Raw genomic sequence first — 25742 nt, forward strand, 5'->3', positions numbered from 1 at the left:
TGAACAAGGGCCTATTTTTATAGAGGTAACTAAAAGCTGTTTTCACTGGTTGTATATTAGCCAGTAAACAGCACAAACAGAAGAAGATTTCATTTTATTGATCCAAACTCTAAAAATGGTTCCATAAAAAGGGATTTTATAAGCCATTTAATCTCTGATTAAAACAACATAGGTAAACAGAGACTTTAATATTTTCTAAGCATGCTTGTTTAAATTTATGTAGAAAAGGATCAGCACCTGTAGAATGAATGCTCTACAATTGCCATGACTTTTAAATACAATAAACTGGTGCACAAGAGTGAATTTATTGTGGACTTTCTCCTTGTCCAAAGTGCATAATTATATGCATGTAGGCTGTAATGTATACATCCCTCCACTAATGTTCAGTTAAATATCCATTTGTCATATCCTGGGTGGTCACGTGTATTTTCAATGTCTTCCTCCCTTCTAGCTCCAGATCAACAGCTCATCAAGTTCAGTGCTTAAAAATGAGCAGGATGACGTCCACTTTTTGCCTTTCCATTAATGGTGTTTTTAGGCAGTTTACAAAGCATCAAACAGACACAAAAAGTGCAAAGGAAGACTGGAACATGCTCGAGATAGCATGGTAGAAGCAGGAGGTAGAACCACCTGGTCCAGCTTCTGCCCGAAAGTCCCGATGATCCTGAATAATGAAACGGACTCCTTGTGGAAGACCCGCTCCAGACAAGCTCAAGCTTTAGCCGCTAACAGTGGACAAACACCATAGCAAACTGTGGGCTAAGATCAGGATGTCCATCAGGTTCATGTCAGTCAGTTAAGACGGCTATACAGCTTGCCAAGGTGCTTGATGTTTATCTGCTGCAGTTGTTGCTCAGTCCTCGTCTCCTCTCAGAACGAGCTGCAGTGCGGATTAACAAATAAGCGGTCAGTTTTTGGTGGTATTTGAGATAAATTAAGGAATGAGTGGTCTTCTCGTTGGGCTACTTAAACCACTTTTAAAGCTTAGCGTTGTAGGCTTGATTAAAATTCTGCTAACACAATTTTTTCTATTGTTTTATGGAGCAGTGCTGAGAAATTACAAAGGAAGGAGTTGAAAAAGTGAGGATGGAAAAGCTGCAAAGTTTGCCAACTGTTCTGGCGTGGCTGAAAGCCAGTTAAAAGTAGCAGTTTCCCCCAACGGTGCTGGGCTAGATTAGCGTCACCTCCCAGCCTCATGAGCTATGACAGAAGAATGCTTATGAAACTCACACATGCAGCACATAGCAGAAACTTCTGAATGAAACAGGAGACACAATGCAATTACTGGAACCTCACTGATCTCCGGCCAGTGAACAGAGTCTGAAATTTTCCTCCGAGCAATTTGTGGCATGTTTCAAGAGCAAACATCTATGTGTGTAGGGAGTTATCTAAGAACAATGAACATTTTTTAATTTATTTTTTTTTTTGTCGTCTGTACACATAAGAGTGGAAACTATGAATGTGAAGGTTTGCAATCAAAAGCAAAACTTTAAATTCATAGACCTTAATTTACTACAGTGAACTATAACTGGTTATTTTGGACAAATATTAACCATAGATTGAAAAGGAATAGAAGAAAAGACAACTTCACAAGATTTAAAGGAAACTGAAAAAAAAAATACATTTCAGGACCACTTTCAAAATGATAAAATAATTAATAACAGAAACACCTGGAGAGGCAATACATTACTTATAGGGACAATGTCTGCTGTAACATTTGCACTACTTGATATCCCTGTATAAACTGAGTAGCCATTGTTTTATTGAAGGAAAAAGTAATCATATCACATTGTGCAATGTAGAAATCATGTCCAATGATCGTCTTGTCATGCCAATAGCGAGAGCCATCAGACCCTGCATAATTATTGTTTTTTGTTTTTTTGTGTTTTTTTTCTTCTCTGATAATGAAATCTCCTTCCACCTTTCAAGGTTCCATGTTTGATGCTCCTTTAGAAAGTCAAAATGGGCTAATTTGGCATTGGAGGCCATTGAAGACTTTGCTTTTCTTTGGTATTTCAACCATTTTCTTGCAAATACCCTTCAGTGAACCTTAAATTTGAACTATCCATAAACAAAAAAAACTTTTGGTCTTTACTCTCTAAGCAGTGTCAGTACATGAAATGAACTCCAGATCTCACAGACTCTTCAAGGCTGTGAGATCAAACTAAACTCCCTGTTTGAGTTTAAATGACATTTTCACTTAGTTACCTAAGCTATTTGTTTTGTCTGGCTTCTCTTGCTTTCTTTTGCATGTTGAAGCTCTTTGTAGAACTTTGTAGCTCTCTATCAGCACAAAATTCAAATACTGGCAATTCTCCCCTGACTGAAAGCTTTTTTTTTAAACCAGGGGTGTGTGTTGTTTTTGCAAAGAACCCAAAGTCAAGCAGGAAGTAAGCAGGTAACTTTGTGGATAAATGTTATTAAAATGATAAATGTTATTCATTTAAAACAGTTCATATTGCTCAGGTAGAAAGATTTTAGCAGGTTTATGAAAGACTGGCAATGATTAACATTTCTAAACATAATACAATATCTTTGTATTTCAGCTGGTTAAATTATGTTGAGCATAAATATAGACAACTTATTTTTGCATTTTCGATGATTGTACCCAACAACTATGTCACAATTACATCAATACCGCTCAGAAATTCGGGTTGAAAAGGTTCAAATTGTGCTTTTTATACATCAGACATAGTTTAAAGTACATGTAATTTCACTGTACCATTATTATGTGACAGGGAAAATTAAATGAAAATGTTATCGTTCCTTGTGTTCTTTTTTGTTCTATTGCACATAGAAGGCAGGTTGCTGCAATCAGGTTGAAAGCAGCAGCAGGATGTGCCGCATCCTGCTGTTATTATCAGGCAGCTGAACTGCAGTGAACCTCAGCAGCTGTTTAAAAGCTTCCTACTGCAAAGCTGTTTGTTTGCTGGTTCTGCCTTTCAGAAAAACATATGCTGAATCACTTCATGCCAGTCTCATTATCGTAGACATACACACTACATGCACGAAATCTCTTTCTCCCTGTCTCACACACTCTAGATGTGCAGATGGTCAAGTGGTGTACACACGCGCACACACACACGCACACACACACACATTCAAATGCAGGAAACAAATGTGTGTTTAAAAGATGGCCAGTTTTGCCACCAGGACGTCCTGAGTGGACACAGAGAGGCGGTTCAAAGAGTTTGTAAATCCTAAAAGAAACAAAATACAGTCTAAAAATAAGTTGGGATGAAGTCTGACTTTAATGGACGTAAATGTTGAAAACGGACTCCTAATGTAGTTAAATTGAACTAACTTATTAAAGAATTGGGTATTATATTCTAAATACATACTTTGCAGGTTGTACTTGAGAACTTTACTTTCTGATTCTAAACATCTTGCGCTTACATTTGTGATATTCAGCAAAGTAGGTCTTAACATTTTCTTGCAAATACTTGGACTTAACATGTGCTATGACTAGTTTTCTAAAGTAATAAAATGAACATGTGTTTATCAGTAGGTATCAGTGGTGAGAGCCACTTTACCCAAAAATTTTTATTCAACTCATTCTCATTATTCCTCCTCTAGATTCTTCTTCAAACTAATCCTTTGTTAATTATCAGTTTATCAGATACTTTTCTTTGTCTTTATGGAAGATCACTTATCCCACCACTTCACAGTCCACTTCTTTACAGATCATCCATGTTTTTGCTATGAAGTTTTTACAATCCTCCTCCTTATGATGTCATATTCTTCACACTTATCCTCTTCATTTCACTTTACAATCCCTTCTTTACACTAATTATTCTCATCCCTCTTTATGATTCCTTCCACACAATTACCTTCATCATCTTTCTTGTAAGATTTTTCCTCCAATTATCTTTACTCTTCTTTACACCCTTGCTATAGTTATCATCCTTATACCATTTTATGACCTCTTTTTATTTCCCCAATTTATCACTTCCCTTTTCTTTACTCCTTCATCACTCTCACATCATACTTTTATCATTCATATTTCTCTTTATGACTGTCCAGTCTTGTCAACATTCCAACTAATGTCAACAAAAGGATTTAGTGCGTCTTTTACATTCATTCTTATTTTGTCTGTCATTTTTCTTGAGATTCAATTTCAAGAGGTGCAAAGTTAGCAAAGTCATTTACCTTTGCTAACTTTGTTACTCTGGTGAGTAACTATGTGACTCCTCAGATAAGTAAAGCTTATCTGTCTTTTAACTTTGACTAAACCCAAAGCTCAACCTACTGAGCCCTCGTCCCACTATATGTAAAATTGTTTTATAAATAAATAATTTTTCTAGCCTAACCACGTTCTAAAAATCCTAAATGACCGAAACCTCAGATGAACTTTTCAATGATGTAACATGCCTGTCCATTAAAAGCCCCAACAATCATTTGCTGTTATGAAACTTTTCTTTTTTTATTTTTGGAAGAGTGAGCAGCCAGTGTCTGCACTTCACACCCACAAATCTGGCCTCTTTAATTTTGTGCCTTGGCTTTACATCCAAATGCTTGATCAGAGAACTGTGCACAGTGTGCTCATGTATTTTTGTGGATTATTTTTATTGTGGAAAAATATATTTATTTTTCCTGGAAATGGGAAGATTTGTTATGGGTCCATATTTATTGTGACCCCCATTAGCCCACTAACAGCACACACATGTAACATTTTCACACACAAAAACTGCAAGACACATGCTAAAAAAAACATGAAGTCAGGTTCATAAACATTAAAACTGGCGTTTTTCACACATATAGTTTTAGACACCCAAAGGAATTTACTATGATCGTTTAACTAGAAATATAAAACCTTTGACTCATTTCATATGCTTAGGCCTCTGTGCAAACTTTCTAATGATGGCGAATAACTCACATAACTTTTTTCTTTCTTGCAGGAGGAGAAAATACACACTAAGTGCTGTCACAGTAAAGCTCTGGTAGAACAAGCATTACAATTAACTAAACCACAAATTACTGTCATGCTCTAAAAATGGTAAAATGTTTTAAAAAATATGTTTCCCAATGTAGATGTTTTTTATTATTATTATTATTATTTTTACTAATGTTTCAGTTTATCAAACAAATTTTAACATCATACAAAATGAAACCCTGAATTAATACAAAACCTGTTTTAAATTAATTTATTAAAAGCAAAACACTATTGAAACTAAAAATTTCAAGATGGTATTGGCCCTTGAAAATTATCTATCAGTTCCAGCTTTGTATCAGAAGTGATCAAGCAGATCATGTTTTATAAATCTGCTCCAAATGATAGCTGTAGAATGTGTCTTCAATGCGCACATTTATGCCTAATTCAGCTTTTGAAGTATTTATTTAAGCAAATGTACATACCACAGGATTACACATCTGACATACTGTTGAGGAAGCAGGGATGACTTATATACTACAGGTGAACATGTTTTAGTGTCAAATGTACAAATTAACCTGAGAACAAAAGCAGCAGATCTTGTAAAGATGCTGGCTAAAGCTGGTACCAGGAAGTAATTAGCCACCATTAAACATCACGGAATGAAAAGTCACTCAGTAAGGAAGAAGCCATCCCTCCAAGACTGATATAAATCAGTGTTTGAAAAAAGAAACACTTTAAATTTTGGAGATTTGTCCTTTGGTCAGATGAAAATGAGAAATCAGCCATAATTAACTATTTAGAGTAGAAATCTTAATTATTGCATGCCTGATTACACACAGTAATCTTTATAACATTTTATTACACTTATCTCAACAGTTGAGTAGCGACTTAGAGGAAATACTTTATGAAAACTTACCATTTTGACAACCTATCACAAGGATCATCAACTACAATAATTCCTGCATGAGCTAAAGCTTCTGTGCATTGCCATCTTTTCACACATGGACCAGAGAACATGTCCAGGCCTTCTCCATCTCCTGTTTCAATTGTCCCAGATCGGTTTAGATCCGTGAGAAAGTACCGCGTCACAATAAGTCGAACCCCCGAGTCTCCTCCTGCAGCAACAAACAGAGCAAACGTTTTCCAGGTTAGTAACTGCAATAAGGCTTTATGTTTTGAACAATAAGCAGAGTTTTGTTGCACAGGAGTTTGAAGGTAAGCAGGCATATATGAGTGTTGACCTCTCCAAGGAGTTTCATGCAGGGAATTGGGGATTTCTATGAAGACAAAGGCACAAAAAGCAGGGCAGAGTTAGTCAGATTATCTGGTGTGAATGAAGGTGTAACCCATGCATTATTCTCACAGTCTGGTTACTGGTATGACAGAGCTGGTCAATATGAAGCTAATGGACAAATGTTTATATAGTATAACCAGGACAGTTTGTGAATTTTAACCTCAAAGTTTATTCAAGTCAACCTCACATCTCGTTGTTGTGTGCATAAATTGGTCAGATTATTGTCATATGGAATAGATTGAAATTACAGACATGTCATATTATTATGAGGGGCCGTTTAGGACAAAAAATGTAAATGTCACACATACATACAATTTTTCTCTCACATGTATACACAAAATGCTAAAATTAGGCATATACACTACTATAATATCACACGCTTACAATTTGTGTGTGTGTGCGTGTGTGGGTGGGTGTGTGTGAGAGAGAGAAAAATTGTATGTGTGCGTAACATTTTTATAGTATTCATGTGCAATTTTAGTATTTTGTGAGTGTCTATGAGGTCATTAGTAGTGTATGAGAGTCAAAACATAGTTTTTGTCCTAAACCGCCCCTCATATATTACAAAGGTCTTTTGACAAGACGAGCCGACATGCACACAGACCCACAACATGCATTCCTGCAGGTTAACATTTATATGCACACACACTGACTGACACCTGCTTGACAGACACCATGTGATGATGAAGGGAGGTGTTAATCTTTAGTTTTCCTGTAACGTGTGAGGCGGCTCATTCCTGCAGGTGACCGCTCTGAGAACCTCTGGAACCTGGGACACAGAGTTCTGCAGCCAGCTGAGAATTCCCCTGAGCAACACGGTAAGAAATGATGCCGCATATTTGTATGTAAGAATAAATAACTGAGGCGAGACGGAATGCAAAGTGTAACATAAAGACGTTTACATATCTGCGTAGAACAACAAATGCCACTAGTTTGAATGTGGTCATTGGGGTGAAAAAAATTCAGGCACAAAAAGTGAGCTGAACAATGAGTAATCTGAGCTACTGTATTAACAGCAGGAACACAAAACAATACGGGATGTGGTCAATGGGATAAGTCCATGTGATCATGTTTTACTGAAAAATATAATCTTATCTTCAATTAAAAAAAAATAATTAAATAACTTCAGGTTGTATTTCTTAAAAGCATATAGATGTTTGCAGGAATAGTGTTTATGATGTGCTCTGATTTTTAAAAAAAAATAAAAAAGATTTAAGAAGGGACATGTAGAAACATGGTAAGGTTTGGCCAAAAAATAAAAATTTGTCTATTCACATATCATGTCTGATGTGAAATGAAAATAAAAATAGAAATTAAAACAATATGGAAAAGATTTAGAGGCAGGTGTGCAGTGTAAATAAGTTCAAACCACATAATAAAAAGGTTAAATGTTGCATTTGTAAATGCAAAGCTGAGGTTTTTCTGATGGCGCAAGTAGAATTCTGTTCACTTGGTACTTTGAAGCTTGGATAAACCATTAACTCCCAGGAACATGCTTCCAAGACATAATCAAAACTCTTCAGTATGCCGACCTTTAATCCTTATTAAAAAGACCTCTTCCCCAGGATTTTTCAGTGCAGAGCTAGCAAGTCTTAGATGTCTGCAGTTCATCTGGTGGCAGAGCTTCAGGTGAAATGACACACTCGTATTGAGGTTCTGAAGGTCATTGGAGGTGGCAGAGAGCCTCAGGCAAAGCTGCGACCTGCCGCTTGTGTACTCGGTTCTGTCCCAGTGAACCATATGAGGGTGGCACGGTGTCATTTGCAATAAGTGAGCATGTAATGGGGTTGTAAGTGCCCCGAGTAGTGAAGGAAACAAGACAAATTGTTCAAGTTCTTTCCAGAGTTCATCTTTTAATTCTTAGTAAACTGTTGATGCAAGACATTCGGTTTGACTTTGGGAAACAAAAGGAGACTTTGAGAAAGTGTTGTGGTCAAAAACAAAGACGCACTACTTCGAAAAAAAAAAAAAAAAGCTATTTTACTTTGGAGTACAGCGGAAACTTTATACCAAAGGTCATAAAGTGTTTGTGCTGTAAGCGCTTGTCAAGTGTGGTGTTTAGTACAAACAGAGGCTTGCTGCAAGTCTGATCTCCATAAATACATCAGTTGATGTGGTAACAACAGTTCAGTCTGTACACATGTGGAATAAAACCTGTCTTTGTTCAAAATCTTCTGATTGTTGGGAAGCAGACGGCCCTCACAGGTCACTGTTCTGCATGGTACATTCGGTGAAAATTCGCCTGAGGTTTTGAACCAAGCTGATGTGATTTGCTTCAAAATTGAGTTTTTCTGTTTATTTCTGTTTATTTTACAACTGGGCATTTCTTCAGCAATTCCCTCGTTGCTTCCCTTAGGAAAATTAAGATTTTCAGACTTAATGTTTAAGATCTTGTAGTGTCTTTAGAATAAATGTTATATGTAGAAATCACACATTACAGCAAAGCATAACTATATCAACGTAATTTTCATTCCTGGCAGCAGAGACACCATGGCTTAGTTTAGCAGTTAATTTTAGTTCTGTATATAATGCTAAATCGCAACAAATGTTCACTTTGTACCACTTAACCTGGCTTGCATTTGCTTGAAAAAGATACATATCAAACAAGTGAATAAGTCTCCAACACAACTTTCTACACATCTAGTAACATAATTTATGTAATTTGATTCAATCTGTCAAGAATGATTTGAACATATAAACTTTTTAGATAAGCTATGCACATGCATCATTGTTATAAAGTTATTGTAAATATCTAACATTAATATCACAGCAATGATAGCAATGTTATTTAAACTTGAGCTACTTCACGCAGATGCTCTCTCTGTACTGATGAAGATTCATTCAGAGCATGCTGAATGTTTGAAGTAGCTACAATTTCAGGGTTGTCATCCGTATTTTCCAATTTCTATTAATTCTGCTAATATTTAATTGACTTCTTTGGGTTATAAAGCACATACATGCATCTTCCGTAACAAAATTAACTTTTTCTGCAGGCTACTGAAGGAAATAATAAATAATACAACCACTGTGTTTCCCTACAATATTTGCTGTAGTAAAACAAATAGACTTGATGCTTGAACAGGAAAGCTTAGCTGACACAAACATGTAAATATGCAGAAATTACCAGAAAAGGAAAACTAAAATGACCCTTGTGCAAACAGAATGTTTCTTGGAAATCTGCTTTGAGCTTCTATTCTGCAGCTCTCCACACAACCTTCCGACACTAAACAAACAGAAACAATTTACATTGCCTGCACTAAACTGTGACGGAGTGGCTCATTTCAATCATAAAATGAAATATGATTTACAGAGCAGATGATGTTGAGGAATTTAGGGACAGGGGTTTCTAGATTTTTTCTAAACCTAAAAAAAAAAAAAAAAAGAAAATCTGAAATATCAGTTGTGAATCCATAAGAAGACAATAAATATAGTTCCCCTCTCTTTTTTTTTTTTTTGCTGTAAACTGGAAAACTACTCTCCCCATTGATCCACATCTTCACAAAAGGTCACTGGGCACTACATAGATGTCCGAATCTGTACACAACCCATCACTGTCTGCATGTGAACCAAAATATTTCTGAAATTCTGGCAGTGGGAATGTTGGTTGTGGCCAGAAAAGAGTGGAGTCCCAGTTCACCCAGTCGGATAAGCCGTGATTCAAACTGTGTTTGTTTTGGGCGTGGAGGATGCTCTCAGTGGTTTGGCTGTGATTGATCCTTCCTCTGCCCATGATCGCACCGTGACACCATTCCAGTTTCCACATTCTCTTTTTCCTCTGTTCACTTAGACCCATTTAGTCCTGGGGTTACATTAGTATTTTTCAAATTGGGCAACTGATAATTTTCTGACCTCTGTCCAAAGAGCAAAAAAGATCTTGGACAGCTGCTTTTGGACAGCCAACCTTTGCACATCAGAAATACTGTATTTAAAAAGTTGTATTTATTTACTTATGTTTATTAACCAATTTCATCCAGGTTGTAATTATTATAAAATAAGCCTGATTTGTATGTAATCTAAAATATATTGTCTTTAATGAAAGACATCCACTGTTTTATTTAATCGAGTTCATGTAATCCTTATTTATGAATTACAGAATTTTCCAATGTCTGATTTAAATAAAATACATTACATCTAAATTTTAGGGGCCATATGGGATTCTGAGGCCACTACTGTTTGTTCATTTTCAATAGTAAAATAAACATCACAGGCTTTAAAATCATCATCTCTTATGCATTTTATTTTTTTAAGACCAAAAAGCGAGATTATTGGCAAAAGAAATGAGCAGCAAACCAAACATGAACTGTTATGATGAGTTTGTCATCTCCAGGCAACTGCCCCATTAAGATCAAACCTATTAAAGTACAACCAGGAAGAAAAGGGAGAATTACTCAAGTAAACATTTCCAGATTGCAGTTTTGAAAATAAAAGTAATTTGAGGTGAAAAAACTAAACAAAATGTGATAGTAAAACATGCGGATGGCTTGAGTGAAGAAAATTATCCTTGCCAGATGCTATTCTTGTCAACAAAACTGTCAGCACATTTAGTTTTAACGTGTAGCGTTTGTATGATGGAAATTGATTTAGATTTATGAAAGTATTGTTACTTTTGCAACCCAGAGTGTGTTATGAACTGTTCCTGGAGCAAATGTTTAGGATTATCATACAGACGAAACCAGCGACAGTAGTTTTCAAGAGCAGGAGCCTCATAAACCAGGTAAAAACCTTTATTTTCATGTCCCGTTTGGAGACACCTGATTTGGGTCAGAGATCAGAGAGCTCATCTGTCGGGCTGCTCTTGGCGTCATGACATTACTCTGACTTTAACTCTGACAAGGTTTGGGGTCAGTTAAACTGAAAACCAACAAATTACACTGCTGTAAGCCAAACAACCATGACAAATATCTTTAAATGTTGTGTTTAGTTGATGATGCAGGAAACAATACACAGAGACCACTAAAGCTAACTTCACAAATAAACTTGACTGATTTTTCCATGACTACAATGATTTAATATTGCACAACTTTTTCTGAGATTGATATAAAGATAAATGCAATCAATGCTTCAGCAAATTTCCACATAAACAGAATTGTTTGGATCTTTTTTACTACTCTTTTTTCCCCTCATCTATTGTGATATTCACCCATCCCGGGATCTAATCGGGTATTAAACATACTTATCATTAAGCCCACTTCAGAATTAAAGGTGCTGCTTTACTGGTCTCATGTAATATTCTACTTTAAAAGCTGTAAACAGAAAATCATTAGAATAACTAAAATAAGACTTGAAAAACTGTGTCAAGTATTTGTCTTAGCAAATTAAGTTACTGAAAAAATATAATTTTAATAATATTCTAAACTCAGACTATGACTTCATACAAACCAATATGTATAATTTAGAGCCTATGTGAATTATGTGATTGTGAGTGGCTGGAAACCTCTCTCCAGACTTGTAGAGTGGATACTATACTACAAGTACATACTTGAATGTTTCTTCTGTGAATGTAAGGCTGTATTTGCATTCTAAGCACCTTAAACTCTGGAAAAAACTCCCTGAAACCTGAGATGTGGAAAAAGCACAGCTGGTTCCTTTAACTAAGAACTTGAAAGATTATTGTTTTTCATAATGCTTTTTGATCACAAATTGACTAATGAACAGTTTGAAACATTTGCTTCTTCTATGGCTTTAATATTTGATTTCTAACAAATGTTCACCTATACAATGCTTTCATGCTTATGTTTTCTTGTTTCATTTCTGTCTTTCCTGTGATGTCCTGTGAACACTTGGGTTTACCTTTTGTATAACTGGTTCTATTTGTCGTAAGTAAACTTGCCTTATGATGTTAGATGCAAGTCAGCCAAATAAATTCACACCCTTTTCTGTATTCTCCACAGATTCTGAAAAATGCATAAATATCTCTCCGTGAACCCCTTTGAAGAAATCAGTGTGAAGTCAGAAAAAAGGCCTCGCTCAAAGAAACAACGCTACATACGCAAAGAGGGTAATTGTTGTGTGGTGTTTCGGCATATCCCAGAAGAGTGGCTGCTCTTTGTCAATGACATCTTTACCACCTTAGTTGAGATCAGATGGAGGGTGATGTTCCTGATCTTTGCATTGTCTTACATCCTTTCCTGGCTCTTTTTTGGGATCCTCTTCTTCATCATTGCTTTGGCTCATGGAGACATCAAAGACCACAAAAGCTCCCCTTGTGTATATGAGGTGCACAGCTTCACAGCGGCTTTCCTCTTTTCTCTGGAAACCCAGACCACCATTGGTTATGGCTTCAGAGGAATGTCTGAGAATTGCATGATTGCTATCATTATCGTCACCATACAGGATGTCATCAGCTGCTTCATCGATACTTTTGTCATTGGGATTGTGGTGGCCAAAATGGCTTCGGCCAAAAAGAGGGCGCAGACAGTTGGCTTCAGCAACCATGCAGTTGTCAACCTCCATGACGGGCATCTGTGTCTTTCCTGGAGGATTGGGGATTTCCGCAGGCACCACATGGTGGAGGGATCAGCCTCGGCTCAGATTCTCCACACCACTGTGTACGCAACCAAGAAAGTCAATATTACCTACGAAGACCTGGCTGTCCAGCAAAAGAACATTATCTTGGTCACACCGACCACAATTTTCCACAAAATTGAACCTGGAAGCCCATTGTACAAGATGAGTTTGGAAGATTTGCGAAAAGCAGACTTTGAACTAGTGGTGTCTTTCACCTATACAGATGACTCCACCGGTATGCTGCATCAGACACGGACCTCCTACACAACAGATGAGATCATCTGGGGTCATCTTTTCCAGGAGATGATCAGAGTGAACAAGAAATACTACAAGGTGGATTACAACCTGTTCAATAACACAGTTAAAGTGCTGGTACCTGAGGTCAGTGCTGAAGAGTATGAGCAGGAGAAGAACAAACAGAAGGAGCAGAAGCAGATTCGGCTTTCTGCTCGACCTTCTCCTAGACATTCCCCGAAATGTTCCCCACAGCCATCTTCACGATCGCCGCAGAAATGCGATCAAGAGAATTGTCTGAATGCCCCAACAGTAATGATAGAACTTATGCAAGACAACCAACCAGAACCAAATCTTCCCACAACAGAAGCCGAAAGTCAACATCAAGAAACTTTGACTGTGCCAAGAGAACCCACAATCACAGAAAAGGAGAAATGAAATTTTTACCAATACACCCAACACCAACTGCAGATAATGTGTATGTGATTTAAATGCCATCAGCAAAACTTAAGACATCCCAGAAGCTCAAAATATATTTCATCACTCAACCAAAATATGTTTGTGGAGCAGAACATTTTCACCAAGGGTGTTAAAATTACCGAAGACTCAGTGACTGACACCATTTCTTCTTCTTTTTTGTTCCTTCTTCAAAAAAGCCAATCTGGTTGTGGTACCGCACTGCACAATAAATTCAGGCACGTTTCATTTCTTTTTTTCTGTTGACTTTAGTGTACACACAAAATGAGAATAAACATTACACTTTCAGAAATACTTTAAATGTGTTATTTTGTATGCACACTCAGCATAGACTAGTTTCAGTACCAATCAGTTGTTTTTTTTTTTAAGTATTTGAAACAAATATTTTCTGTCACACTTATGCCTAAAACTGCTTTGAAAAACATTAAGGCGTAAAGTTTCTCAGCTTATACAAGATGTAGATCAGTGACTCAACCACGTCTTTAACTACTGTGTAAATTAGATTTTTTAAATTACAGTATATTTTAAAATGGGTTGCTGGTTTTCTCGTATTTTGTCAGACATTTCTTGACTCTATCAATGTTGTCAAGCAAAACATTTAGAGGAGACTAAAATTAAAGTCTTACTATTAACACCTCTGTGTCTTCATTTATTAAATATTAAAAATATAAATAATGAACATCAAATGTGCCATAATTTAGTACATCAATATAATATCAAATAAATATCTATGTGATTTTAAAATGTGTAATAAATTGCATTAAATACATAGGAAAAGGTATCAATATCTTTTGTATAAAAAACGTTACACTTTTCTGATGTACACAAATAATTAAGTACATGTGTGAGTAAAAATCAGAAACTTGGAGCGTTTCACCATTATGCCCTTTTCCCCAAAGATAACCATATCTGAAAGGGGTATGAATAATTTTGAATGTAGCTATTTATTGAAACATAAAGTACAATATTGACCCTCACATTTGTATATAAAGATAACTGATTTTATGAGTTGTTTTATTACTTCACTATTACTTTCACACAACATTAAGCTGATGCAGCATCAGATGTGACTGAAAAGGAAACAGCAAACATCCCAACATTAGATGAAAACGTTTCCTAATGGTGGTAAGAAAAAACATTAAATGAAGATAAACAGATGATCAAGAGGTTTATGTGAGACACAGCACAGCAGATAGAAATTGTACTTTAAAATTGTTTTTCTAAAAATGTTTATCAAAACCGCTTTAGAGTTTTGATAAACACTACAGGTTTTTGATAAATAAGTGTTTATTTGGTTGCATCTTTACTCTCACCAGCCATCTAAGATTGATTTAAATTCTTGATGCCCTGAGCTTAAAATTCATGTCAACATCATGAAGCTTGTGTCTGCTCAACAACCAAACACAACCTTCATATGTGTTTTGCAAATTTTTATAATTCATTTAAAACATCAGCAAACAGCTTGATGTTGCACAGGACCTGCTTAGTGACAAAATCATGTCATATTTAATAGAAATTAATTTAATCTGCCCAGAGGTTCATGAGACTACATCTTTTCATACAACACATTGATGTATCAAAGTTGCAAACTTTGCATTACAATTTATTGGAAATAGCAGGAGTGTTTGGGAACAAACGGCAATAAACTGGGAATTTAAAACTAACACTTTTTTTTTAGATAGTATTAGGTAAAATATTTTACCATGATTGTTAAAAAAAGAAGTACTCCTGAGTACATCTTTACTTTTTCTCACTATAATGAACATCTATGCATGTCCATGTGCATGTGGTGATGCCATGCTCAACATGCATTCCTCCATGACATGCAGAAATTATTTCTAAAGATCAGCAAAGCCACAGATTTGTCTTCCAAGTAAATATAATCAAAAAGTTTTAATGATAATACTGGGTAAATATTGATATGCTATACTCACGTTCAACTTTCAAATATGACATGAAAGTACAATGGATTGCAAATAGACAGATGGAGTGTCAGCTTACAAAAGTTAGCCAACTCTAACGCAGTGTGTTCCAGGTGTAATATTAAATCCATGTGCCTCCAATTAACTCAATCATGTCAGTTAACCTATTTGTAGTATGCGGTACAACAATAATTAAAACACAATTATCCCTGATACTGACCACATATGTGAACTTTTAAATTTGGAAAAATTTGCAAAAAATATCTGAAAAACAAAAACCATTTATGGCATTTAGCACATAGAAATAATTTAGGTAATTCTAACAAAGCAAGAACAAGAAAAAAAACATCTGATTTATGTTCAGACAATGATAAGTAAAAATTTGTTTGTGTATTTTTATTCGGTGTATGTAAATATCTGATTTCAATTGTATGTTGTAAACTGGCATCATATAAATAAATATAAGTTAATTAAATTGAGTCTCAGGAAACAGTAGTTCAGCACCCTCTTCACCAGTTGAATGCTTTCATAAAATCCACAAAGGGCTCTGGGTGTGTTATTCAGTCACCTTATCGTCAGCTGCTCCACTTCATCTATGTAGGTGGACTCCCCAGAGTAACATCAACTGCAAATTTGACAATGGTGCTGCTGTGGTGGGTTGCACCATAGCCATATGTCTAAAGATTTAAAAGCCCTGAGGAGTTATCATGCTGACACTGATGGTTGAGCGAGCCTGAGGGTCATATGTGCCTACTCACTCAAAGGTGGAACAGTGGAGACACACATAACACAATACATGTGCTGTTAAAAGTAAAACTACAGTCAATGATGAATGACTGGTCCTCCAGGTAGTGCAAAACAGGTGAAGGCCAACAGCAATAGCATCCTTAATACCCCATAGACCATTGTTTCACAATCTTTTCCAGCCAAGGATGATTTTCTCCATTTAATAAACACTTGAAATTGCCCTCGCAATAAGGCAACATCTCAATATACAACCTGAAATGAAAAGTCTCTTGACTCATTTTCTCCTGAAGGGTGCGCTGTTCTGTAATATGGCCACAATGAAACCAGTTTCACATTCTGAAAGTATGGATCCAATCAAAAAAGTTATTTTCTACAAGTGTGTGCACTAATACTGTTTCAGGGCAACATAATTTAGAAGGATAATAAAAGAAAAATAGACTCGCGTTGCATTGGCAAAGACAAACATTTTCTTTCAGCCAGTAAGTAGCCCGATATAAATAATTTTGTTTTAGGTGTTAAGATGCTCCTAAAGTAAAAAGTGGGAGGCAGCTTGTCACTGCCTCGTCACATGCACATCCCTAGATCTGCATGCTTGTGACAAGCTATGTGAAAATCAAAAGTTCTTCGACTCACTCTGAGAAACTTTCCACGGTATCTTAAGGTTTTCTTTTTAGTGACCCAGTCTTACGCCATTTCTCCATTATCTTCAAACACAATCCTTTGGTAATCTAACTGTAGCCTCGCACTTTGAGCTTATGTCACGGCAAATGAACGGTTATTTACATTTGCTCAAAGACCACTCGGGGGCGCCAGCGGACCATAAGTTTGGTCCAGTGACCCCAATTTGAACAACACCTCGGTAGATCTATGAGCTCTGTGATCTCAAGGTTCTATGTTTCTATATTCAATCATAGAACTGTAGGGGATCAGATGACCTAATTCACCAGCCATGAAGTATCTGGAGCAAAATGACCAATAAAACAATAATGAGCCAAATATTACCAAAACTTTGAGCATATAAAAGAAACTACATCTCACTTGGTTTTCTTGGCTGCGGCTTCTTGTAAATAAAGAGTGACTTCACATTTGGATGATCGTCCGGAGCCATGGTTTGCTTTTTTTTTTTAAATGAAGACTTTCTATCAGATGCTGCCAGAACACCATTGTTTCAGTTTTCCAGGTCTGTCTGACCTCCCACAGCAAATAATGATGCAATGAGCAGTTCACATCTGCTGGGTCCCTGCTAAGGCGCTGAAGAAGCTGGCCTCAGTCTGAAAGGAAATATTTTTTCCTAAATAACAGAAGAATCATTAGTCATGATTGTCTTTAAATAGTTCTGCCCTTACTTTGTAAACAACCTGTTTTTGTCTGGCCACTTCGAGGTTGCATGACTCTGTGTTGCAAACAAACCGAATATGATGAGCAGATACAGAAGGTTGGTGTTTATCTCTAAAGCTTACACAGCAACTGCTCAAAATAAAAAAGAAAAAGAAAACAGCAGGTGGATGTTTAGCTACTGTAAGTGGACATCAATCTGTTTTCTTTCCTGCATTGAGGATTAATCTTCAGCAGAGCTTGCAAAAGTTAAATTCACTGGCACTTACAAATTTCAGCAGAGACCTCTGTTGATATCCTTTTTGACACATTCAGCTCTGTCCTCAATGATTTGGGGATTGAATATAATGTGGCTATCGGCGAGGATGATGGCTGACATTCCAACACAGGATTCTACTTTGAATGTAGCTATGTTAACCATTGTGGATGGATTTAAAAAAAAAAAATTATTATTATTTCTCAAAAATAAAGGATCAGTCACGACAACTTACTCATTTACTCATTTGGACATAAAAAAAATTTAAATTCTTACTCCAACTACACTCAAAAAAAACAATATGTGTATGTGTATGTGTGTGTGGGTGTGTGCATGAATGTGTGTGATGTGTGTGTATTGGTGAAATATGGTTCATAGCTGCAAGGAGACATATAAAATAGAATTTAAAAAAAAATCTTTTTTTTACCCTTCAACTTGACTGCTGGGTCAAATTGACCCGAACAATATCTATGTAATCTGTCGGCACAGGGGTCTACAGATGTGTAAAATGAATACATTTTCAATTTATATGTAGAACATAACAGGAAGGTAATGTTTTCTTCAAATGTTGCCATGTTTTTTAACTCCATGAACTTAAAAAAACTCCCCTTCACCATGATGCTGCTACCACCGTGTGCCACCATGGGATTTAGTGGTAATTGGCGCACATTTGCACAGATATTTCAGAAAAAAAAACAAAAAAATCAAGCCAAAACAAAACATATACGGGAAACCTGCATTACTTGCATAAAAATCAAAATTGGAACCTTTGGACTTGCTTGCTGCAAGTAAACAGTGCCGGCCATTGTAGCTTCCACTATTCACTTCTTTTTATTAAAGAAATAAATATCTTTTTCAATCACAAAATTTTACATGTGTGTGCATTTTATTTGTTAGTATTCATTTATGTTTGGATTTCAGCAAATAAGACAGTTGTGTCTACTTGCTCTTATTTGAACATTTCCAGTTGTCTTATACGTTTATTTTGTTTGTTTGTTTTTTTGTTCTTAGATATGTTTTGACGTTTCTGTCAAATGAATACCACTACGTCTGAGCTGAAAATGAAAATTGCAGCAATAGTTATTATGTGGCCGTTAAAACTTCTAAAACGCAGATATGTGTGCACAAGTATCAAAGAATGTTGCATGACTCTGCCCTCATTCTGTGTTTACACATCTATATCCTCTAGATGCTGCTGCTGCTGCAAACTGAAAAGTCGCACTGAGAATCCTCCTCCTGTTCCACGCAGTGCTCACACTTCAGAGCCGCGTGCGTATCCGTGGGAGAAAAACTCACCGGTTCAATCCAGCCTCCAGACCCCCACCTTGTGGTCCACACGCAGCAATGGATCCCTGCACGCATTGCTGGAAATTGGGCATGGAAAACAAACACACACGCACTCACGCACACAGTTCACTGACACAGGTGGTTTGGACTAAATATATGTGCTGCTATAAATAAACCCGAGCTAAAAATAAGCCGGACGGGGGAAAAATGACGGCTGTGTGAGAACATGAAGCTTGTGGGGTTAATGTTTGGAATGAATTAGTGAGCAGGAAGAATGGTTCAGCTGGAAGACAACATGGTTAAGGACCGACCTAAAATTACAGGGCAACAGATGCACAGTCTAAACATCTAAAGCAACCCGATAGCTCAGTGGAGAAAGACAGTCATATCATAATGCAGGCATGTAGGCCCTGTATTGAGTGAGTCAGTCTTTCCGACAGAACACTTTCCCCCCCAAAGCCTCATTTTAACAAACCCATGGTGCAAAAAGAACATACATCCCCCAAATCACCATTTGTTTTATTTGTAATTCATATGTAAATTTTGTAATTTAGTCCACACGGAGCCTAAAAGCAGCTGCACTTACTTTTCCATTTGTGCTCAATGAATAAAACAACAACATGCAGGTGATATTGCGCAGATTTAAAAAAAAAAGCATTCACTGCTGCTCTCCTGGTAATTATTGTCATGTCTCAGGTTCCTTTAAATCCCTGATTTGGGTTTAATTTGTCGTCGCCTAATTTGCTTCACTTCCACGCTGTGACCTGCACACATGAGTGGTGTCGGTCAAACATGAAAACACGATCACTCAGGCAGTTCCACCGTGCGCGCTCCCAAAACACTCCATCTCCCCTCTTCCTCCAATCCTCAATCCCCCCACCCATCCCCCTCACCCTCTCACCCCTGTCCCTCTGCCATTGGTCGGGCGCACAGCCGAGAGGCGGGTCGTGCCGGTGCAAGCGATTTAAAACGGTTTGGGGGAACTCAGCGCGAAGCACATTATCAAGATAGGTCCTCCAGAGACCGATCTTTACTTTGGCTCGTTAGTGCCAAAGTAAACAATAAGCGGCGCGGTTAAACGGAGGCCACGGGAGGGTCTGGATTATATTTCAGACAGCTTGATCCAAGCCGGTCCACAGATGCGCAACAGGTAGGAGCATTTTATTGCACAACAAATATTTGTAATGAGACAGTAAACAACCAAAGTAGTTTTAAAGTGCTTTTATTTGGCTTATTTTCGATTAAACTCCTGACTTTGATGGGTTCAGATGTTTCTCTTTGACGCTCAGACTTTCTGCCTTTTACACTCCAAATGCGCGCGGTCACATCTGTCTGACAGCCCGCGAAAAAGTTTTTTTTAAATTTATTCACTCATTTCATTTTTTTTTTAATGGGTAAAATGTGGGTGCCGATCTCTATGTTGGTATGATTGCTTCAGATTAAAGCGCATTTTTCCAGCCCTGCACCTGCTAAAATGTGCCCTGCGGGTTTGGTACTTTCTCTGTCAGACAAGTAATAAATGGTTCAAATCATACAAGGCAGTATAACGTGGTCAGGGAGTTGTGCGCATCTGTTTAACTTTCTGTGTTCTAAACAACCGGGAATAAAAATGAAACGTGTCGCTTGGATTTGTGTGCATTTAATTAATATTTAATAAGTTAAAGCAACATCCAACAGCAATGTACTGTAAAATAATCAGACTTCATCCATCACGCCAAGCAGCCTGCATTGCATTTGACTGAGCGTGCACATCAAAATGCGTTTAAATTACCCACTGATATTTTACCCAGCTGTGGCTTTTGATGTTTAACACAGCAGAGAAGTTGCGTCAGCCATATGTTGCGCCGGCGTGAAACTTCACTATGAATCAGCAGAAGCTGTGCAGTGTACACAGCTTATGTGGAACCAGTACATCTGAAGAAGTTTATAGCTCTCTCTCTCTTCACATTTAAGTATTATGCAAGACAGATAAGTTCACTACGAGTTAAAAATAAATAAAGAAATCATAGTTCAACTGGTTGATTTGGACTTTGTTGCCAGGACAGCCAGACCTAATGAGAGATGCCTCGATTCTGCTGGGAGAAGCACAACAGAAAGATGAAATCCCTCCAGCGGGAGTTTGTTGTGAGTCAACAAGCTGTGCATCATAATGGAGCTCATGCTTCTGCTCCGAAGAACAAGTGCACAAACCCTGGGAGTGACATTAGGTCACATGTTAACAACCAAAATTTAACAAAATATGCAGCTTTAAATGCCGACGAGACACACACTTTACACATTTTATCAGTTGTGCACAAAATTTATTCCGTATACAGTATTCTGAAAACTCGTGGCATGCTTGATATATTTGTGTGACTTTACAAGTTCTGTTGTATTTTGTATAATTTGTTGCATGTTATGTACAATCTGACACAGAATGATACGTTTCCTTAGTAAAGAGAAAAACATTACTGTTTACCTAATCCAGTATTTGCCATATAAACTTTGTAATGCTGAACTGAATTGGAAATGATCACTTCATGAGGGGCATCTAAAAAAAGTAAGATTGCTTTGTAAATGGGCAAAGACTCGACCTAAATGCAATTGCTGAGCAACCTCTGTTAGTTCAAGCTGCAATATAAATCAGAGTTTAATTTTTATGTCTGTCAAAATGGGTAAAATCTGAGGTTGAAACAAGTTCCCTCATCCTTAGGCTTTAGGTTCTTGATTGTTTTTCTCAGGCTGCATAAACGCTGCATAAATCCATCTCTCGTGATTTAGTGTTTTACGTTTTCTTATTTTAATAAAGTTTACTGATTCTGTTTTCACTAGTTTATCTAACAGATCATTATCTCTCTGTTTCTGCAGCAGATGTCATTGATGAGGTCCAGTGCCCCAATGAAAGAGGAGTGACCACTTCATCCTCCTGCTATTCCACTCCCATCCTGAGGCGTCCCTTCTGCCGCCTCATTTTGTCACCATTTTCTCCCTTAGTTGGTCTCCCGAAGCGTTTCAAAACTGTTTCTCCAACGCTTTTTCCAGAAACTCAGACTGTTCTCAAAAGCAGAAGCAGCACGGCCCTCCCAGACTGAGGTGATGGGAAGTGTGCGAGCCAGCCGCTACAGTACCGTGTCATCAGAAGAGGACAGCATGAAGCTCGCCACCACGGGGGTACCAAATGGCAAGGCTAAGGTGCACACGAGGCACCAGCCGCAGAGCCGCTTTGTGAAGAAAGACGGTCATTGCAATGTGCAGTTCATCAATGTGAGCGAGAAAGGTCAGCGCTACTTGGCTGACATCTTCACCACATGCGTGGACATCCGCTGGAGGTGGATGTTCATCATCTTCTGCCTCGCCTTCCTCCTGTCATGGCTGTTCTTCGGCTGCATCTTCTGGCTTGTGGCCATCTTTCATGGGGACTTAGAAAGTGATACTAAGAAGTGCATCTCCAACGTGAGCAGCTTCACTGCTGCCTTTCTCTTCTCTATTGAGACTCAGACTACCATTGGCTACGGCTACAGATACGTGACAGAGGAATGCCCCGTTGCGGTCTTCATGGTGGTTTTTCAAAGCATTGTTGGATGCATCATTGATGCCTTCATCATTGGTGCGGTCATGGCCAAAATGGCAAAACCAAAAAAGAGAAATGAAACTCTGGTGTTTAGTCATAACGCTACAGTGGCCATGAGGGACACCAAGCTTTGCCTGATGTGGCGTGTGGGCAACTTGAGGAAGAGCCACCTGGTTGAGGCACACGTTCGAGCTCAACTTCTCAAATCTAGAACGACAGCAGAGGGAGAGTACATCCCTCTTGATCAAATGGACATAGATGTGGGCTTCGACAGTGGAGTCGACCGCATCTTTCTGGTCACCCCAATCACTATTGTCCATGAGATCAATGAGGACAGTCCCTTTTATAACATGAGCAAGCAGGATCTGGAAAACTCAGACTTTGAAATTGTGGTGATCCTGGAGGGTATGGTGGAAGCCACAGCAATGACCACGCAATGCCGCAGTTCCTACGTTGCCAATGAGATCCTGTGGGGCCACCGCTTCGAGCCTGTTCTCTTTGAGGAGAAGAACTACTACAAGGTGGACTACTCTCGTTTCCACAAGACATATGAGGTGCTAAACACTCCCCTATGCAGTGCCAGAGACCTGGCAGAGAAAAAATACATCTTGTCCAACACCAATTCCTTCTGTTATGAAAACGAGATGGCACTAGACAAAAAGGAGGACACGGATGAGGGGAATGGGGGCAGTGTCGGTCCTGATGGCACTCAGATGGACAGCATTTCAGAGACTGAGCATAGCCAAGCCATGGTGCCGCTGGAACCAAGGCCTCTGAGACGAGAATCAGAAATATGATGACTCAGACTCCTCACGAGTGACTGAAAGAAAAAAAAAACAAAACAAAAAAAACCCATCTCCTCTCTGCTCTGAAGGCTTGACAAGCCAAGTCAGGAACAAGGGGAAGTCAAGTGGTACTGCTGTGGGAAGCCGGAAAAGGTCCAGGACTCTATGTAAGGCTCTGTCTTAACTTTGACTACACACAGTATGATGAAACACAGCACTATGAAACATGTGCTCAATGCAGAACTAATTCTCCAAGAACTCCCCGCTAATGTGTGCTCTGTCCCTGCAAAGAGGAAGCAGGATGTTGTAATGACCTCAGAAGTGAAGAAATGTACCTGGTTGTCCCGTCTAGCAAGTACAAGGCGCTTTCTGAGTTTTCTTTAAATGTTTAGTGCTGCTACAGAATAGAGAAAATACACACTTCGCATCGCTTTCATTTTGGCGCTTTTACCTAGAACCAAAGAGTAAAAAAAGTCGGAACAAAGAAGGTACAAAGCAGAGTATTTGTTCGTGAGCTGGTCTCAGAGCAAGAAGATATCACAGATAATTGTCTCTGTATGCAATAAAGAAAATGTCTCCTCTGACATGACAGCGCTGATTCTCTGAGCTTATGTTTTACAGCAGTTGATCATAATGTCTGCTAAGAGCTGCTCAAATCAACTGAAACCTCTGAGCAGAGCAGTGTTATTCCCTCAAAACTGACAGAAATCATTAATTTAAAGAAAGTTAAAGGGTTTAACTATGGGGGATGTGAATGTTCTAAAAGATGTGCTGCTATGGTGTTGCTTCAGTTGTTTTCTTTTTTGCAGTTTGTTACTGAAAAATACCAAAGAGTATTATTACCATAGTTATGTTTGTTTAAACCAAAACCTGATTAGATTTGGTACAGAAAAGTAGAATACTCTTGGGAATTTTAATAATGTTTGTTTTTAAAGAATGTGTGTACAGTTTTTTTATATATATTTTTTTTCTTTACAGTGATCATCCTTATCTTGAGCCACTTCATCAAGCCTTAATCTGAGCGGTCAGAATGAGGAGAGAAATATAAATTGGTTTTTGTAGTTTTCAGAACTAAAATATATATTTGTTGGATGATTATTGTTATTTTTGGCTTCAACTTGAATTAAAAATGTTGATTACAAAAGACAAACCTACTTCACAGGTTTTAAAATATGATGAAGCAACGCAAGATTAGAAACTACAATCTCTGAATGAAGACTGTGTTATAACCTCTAACTGAATCCACTTCTTTTGTGCTGTGAGAAGACTGAAGATCATCTTTCAACATCAACACTACCTGAGTCTTCATTCTGTGTTGAGAATGTAAGACTTGAAAAAAGAAAAAAAAAATGTTCAAAGCCAAATGTACTGTAACCCCAGCACATGAAGGTCTGCTGCACACACACACACACAAAAAAAAACACATTTATATCCTGTATGTTTTGTTGAAAACAAACAAACAAACATAAAAAAAAAAACAGACGGAAAGCCACTCGGCTACACATGTAAATACTTGTCCTCCCTGTTGCAGTTGTTTTGCAAGGAGTCTTCCAAATGTACTGCAAAGTCACAGAATGTACAGATTTTTGTATTGTTATTATTATTATTATTATTATTATTATATTATTATTATTATTGTACATTATATTATATTGCTATTTTTCAATAAAATGTCAATGGACAAATAGAATCAATGTGTCATCCATAATTTCTCTTTCATTTATCTCTTATTTTTTATAGGGACAAGCATTTGGTACCAGCAAAATCCAACTTGAGACACTAGCAGCCCGAGTAAATTCACAAGGCCTTCCAACAGCAAAACTTTTGATGACATAAAATATATGGCTTAAAATGAAATACAAAGAGTAAAAACTAGGAGCCAGTCAGACCCAACAGTAGAAAACAAATTAAAAAAAAAACTGAAATGCCGTAAGTTATGTGAGTCAAAGTGCTTTACAATTTCACCAAACGCTAAGATGAATACAGTGTGAAATAGTTGACAAAATACAATCAGAGATAAGAGCCATGTGAGAAGACTGATAGAAAATAATTTTAAATCTCATTGTTTGTTCAAAGCCATTTAAATAAATGGTGACTTTCACGGCATGTACATTCAAAAGGAAACTGATTCAGCTTAAATGAAAATGATTCTAAGCTTCAAGGTCAATTTTGTACCTCTTTCATCAGGGCAGCAATCAGCTGCCCTGATTTGATCAGCTGCTGTGATCAAATCAGGGCAGCTCCCAAACAGAGTAGACTCCCACTCTGTTTGGGAGCTAAACAGCACTCTGGAGACCCCATATGTACATGGAGTATTTTCTCTAAGCTCTTCAGAGAAACCACTTAAAACTTTAACACCAAGATGAAAAGTTTTCCAAAAAACCTTAAATTTTTGTCTCCATTGATGAAGAAATAATCCAGGCCTTGTCTTCCTTACTGACATGCAAGGGAAGATAACTTGTATCTTTCACTGCG

At 37.6% G+C, this 25742-nt stretch overlaps 2 protein-coding genes across 4 annotated transcripts; both read left to right on the forward strand.

Moving 5' to 3' along the window:
• The first annotated feature begins 6869 nt into the window (after positions 1 to 6869).
• On the forward strand, positions 6870 to 13679 carry kcnj16a (potassium inwardly rectifying channel subfamily J member 16a). The gene is made up of 2 exons (XM_055042940.1): positions 6870 to 6985; positions 12059 to 13679. The coding sequence occupies exon 2, from the start codon at positions 12069 to 12071 to the stop codon at positions 13344 to 13346; it is 1278 nt and encodes a 425-aa protein (XP_054898915.1). The 5' UTR covers positions 6870 to 6985; positions 12059 to 12068; the 3' UTR covers positions 13347 to 13679.
• A 6265-nt stretch (positions 13680 to 19944) lies between these two features.
• On the forward strand, positions 19945 to 24933 carry kcnj2a (potassium inwardly rectifying channel subfamily J member 2a). Of its 3 annotated transcripts, XR_008606834.1 has the most exons (3): positions 19945 to 20082; positions 21780 to 23434; positions 24246 to 24933. XR_008606834.1 is itself a non-coding variant. In XM_055043195.1 (2 exons), exon 2 carries the CDS (start codon positions 22008 to 22010, stop codon positions 23277 to 23279), a length of 1272 nt encoding a protein of 423 aa, XP_054899170.1. In that variant the 5' UTR covers positions 19945 to 20082; positions 21780 to 22007; the 3' UTR covers positions 23280 to 24933. The 3 variants fall into 3 exon arrangements, 2 of the variants coding, with proteins under 2 accessions (XP_054899170.1, XP_054899171.1); XM_055043195.1 differs by having other exon boundaries at positions 21780 to 24933; XM_055043196.1 differs by having other exon boundaries at positions 21783 to 24933.
• Positions 24934 to 25742: the final 809 nt, after the last annotated feature.

The sequence above is a fragment of the Poeciliopsis prolifica genome, unplaced genomic scaffold (genome assembly GCF_027474105.1).
Source record: "Poeciliopsis prolifica strain line A6 unplaced genomic scaffold, Auburn_PproV2 SCAFFOLD018, whole genome shotgun sequence".
In the NCBI taxonomy this organism is placed as follows: domain Eukaryota; kingdom Metazoa; phylum Chordata; class Actinopteri; order Cyprinodontiformes; family Poeciliidae; genus Poeciliopsis; species Poeciliopsis prolifica.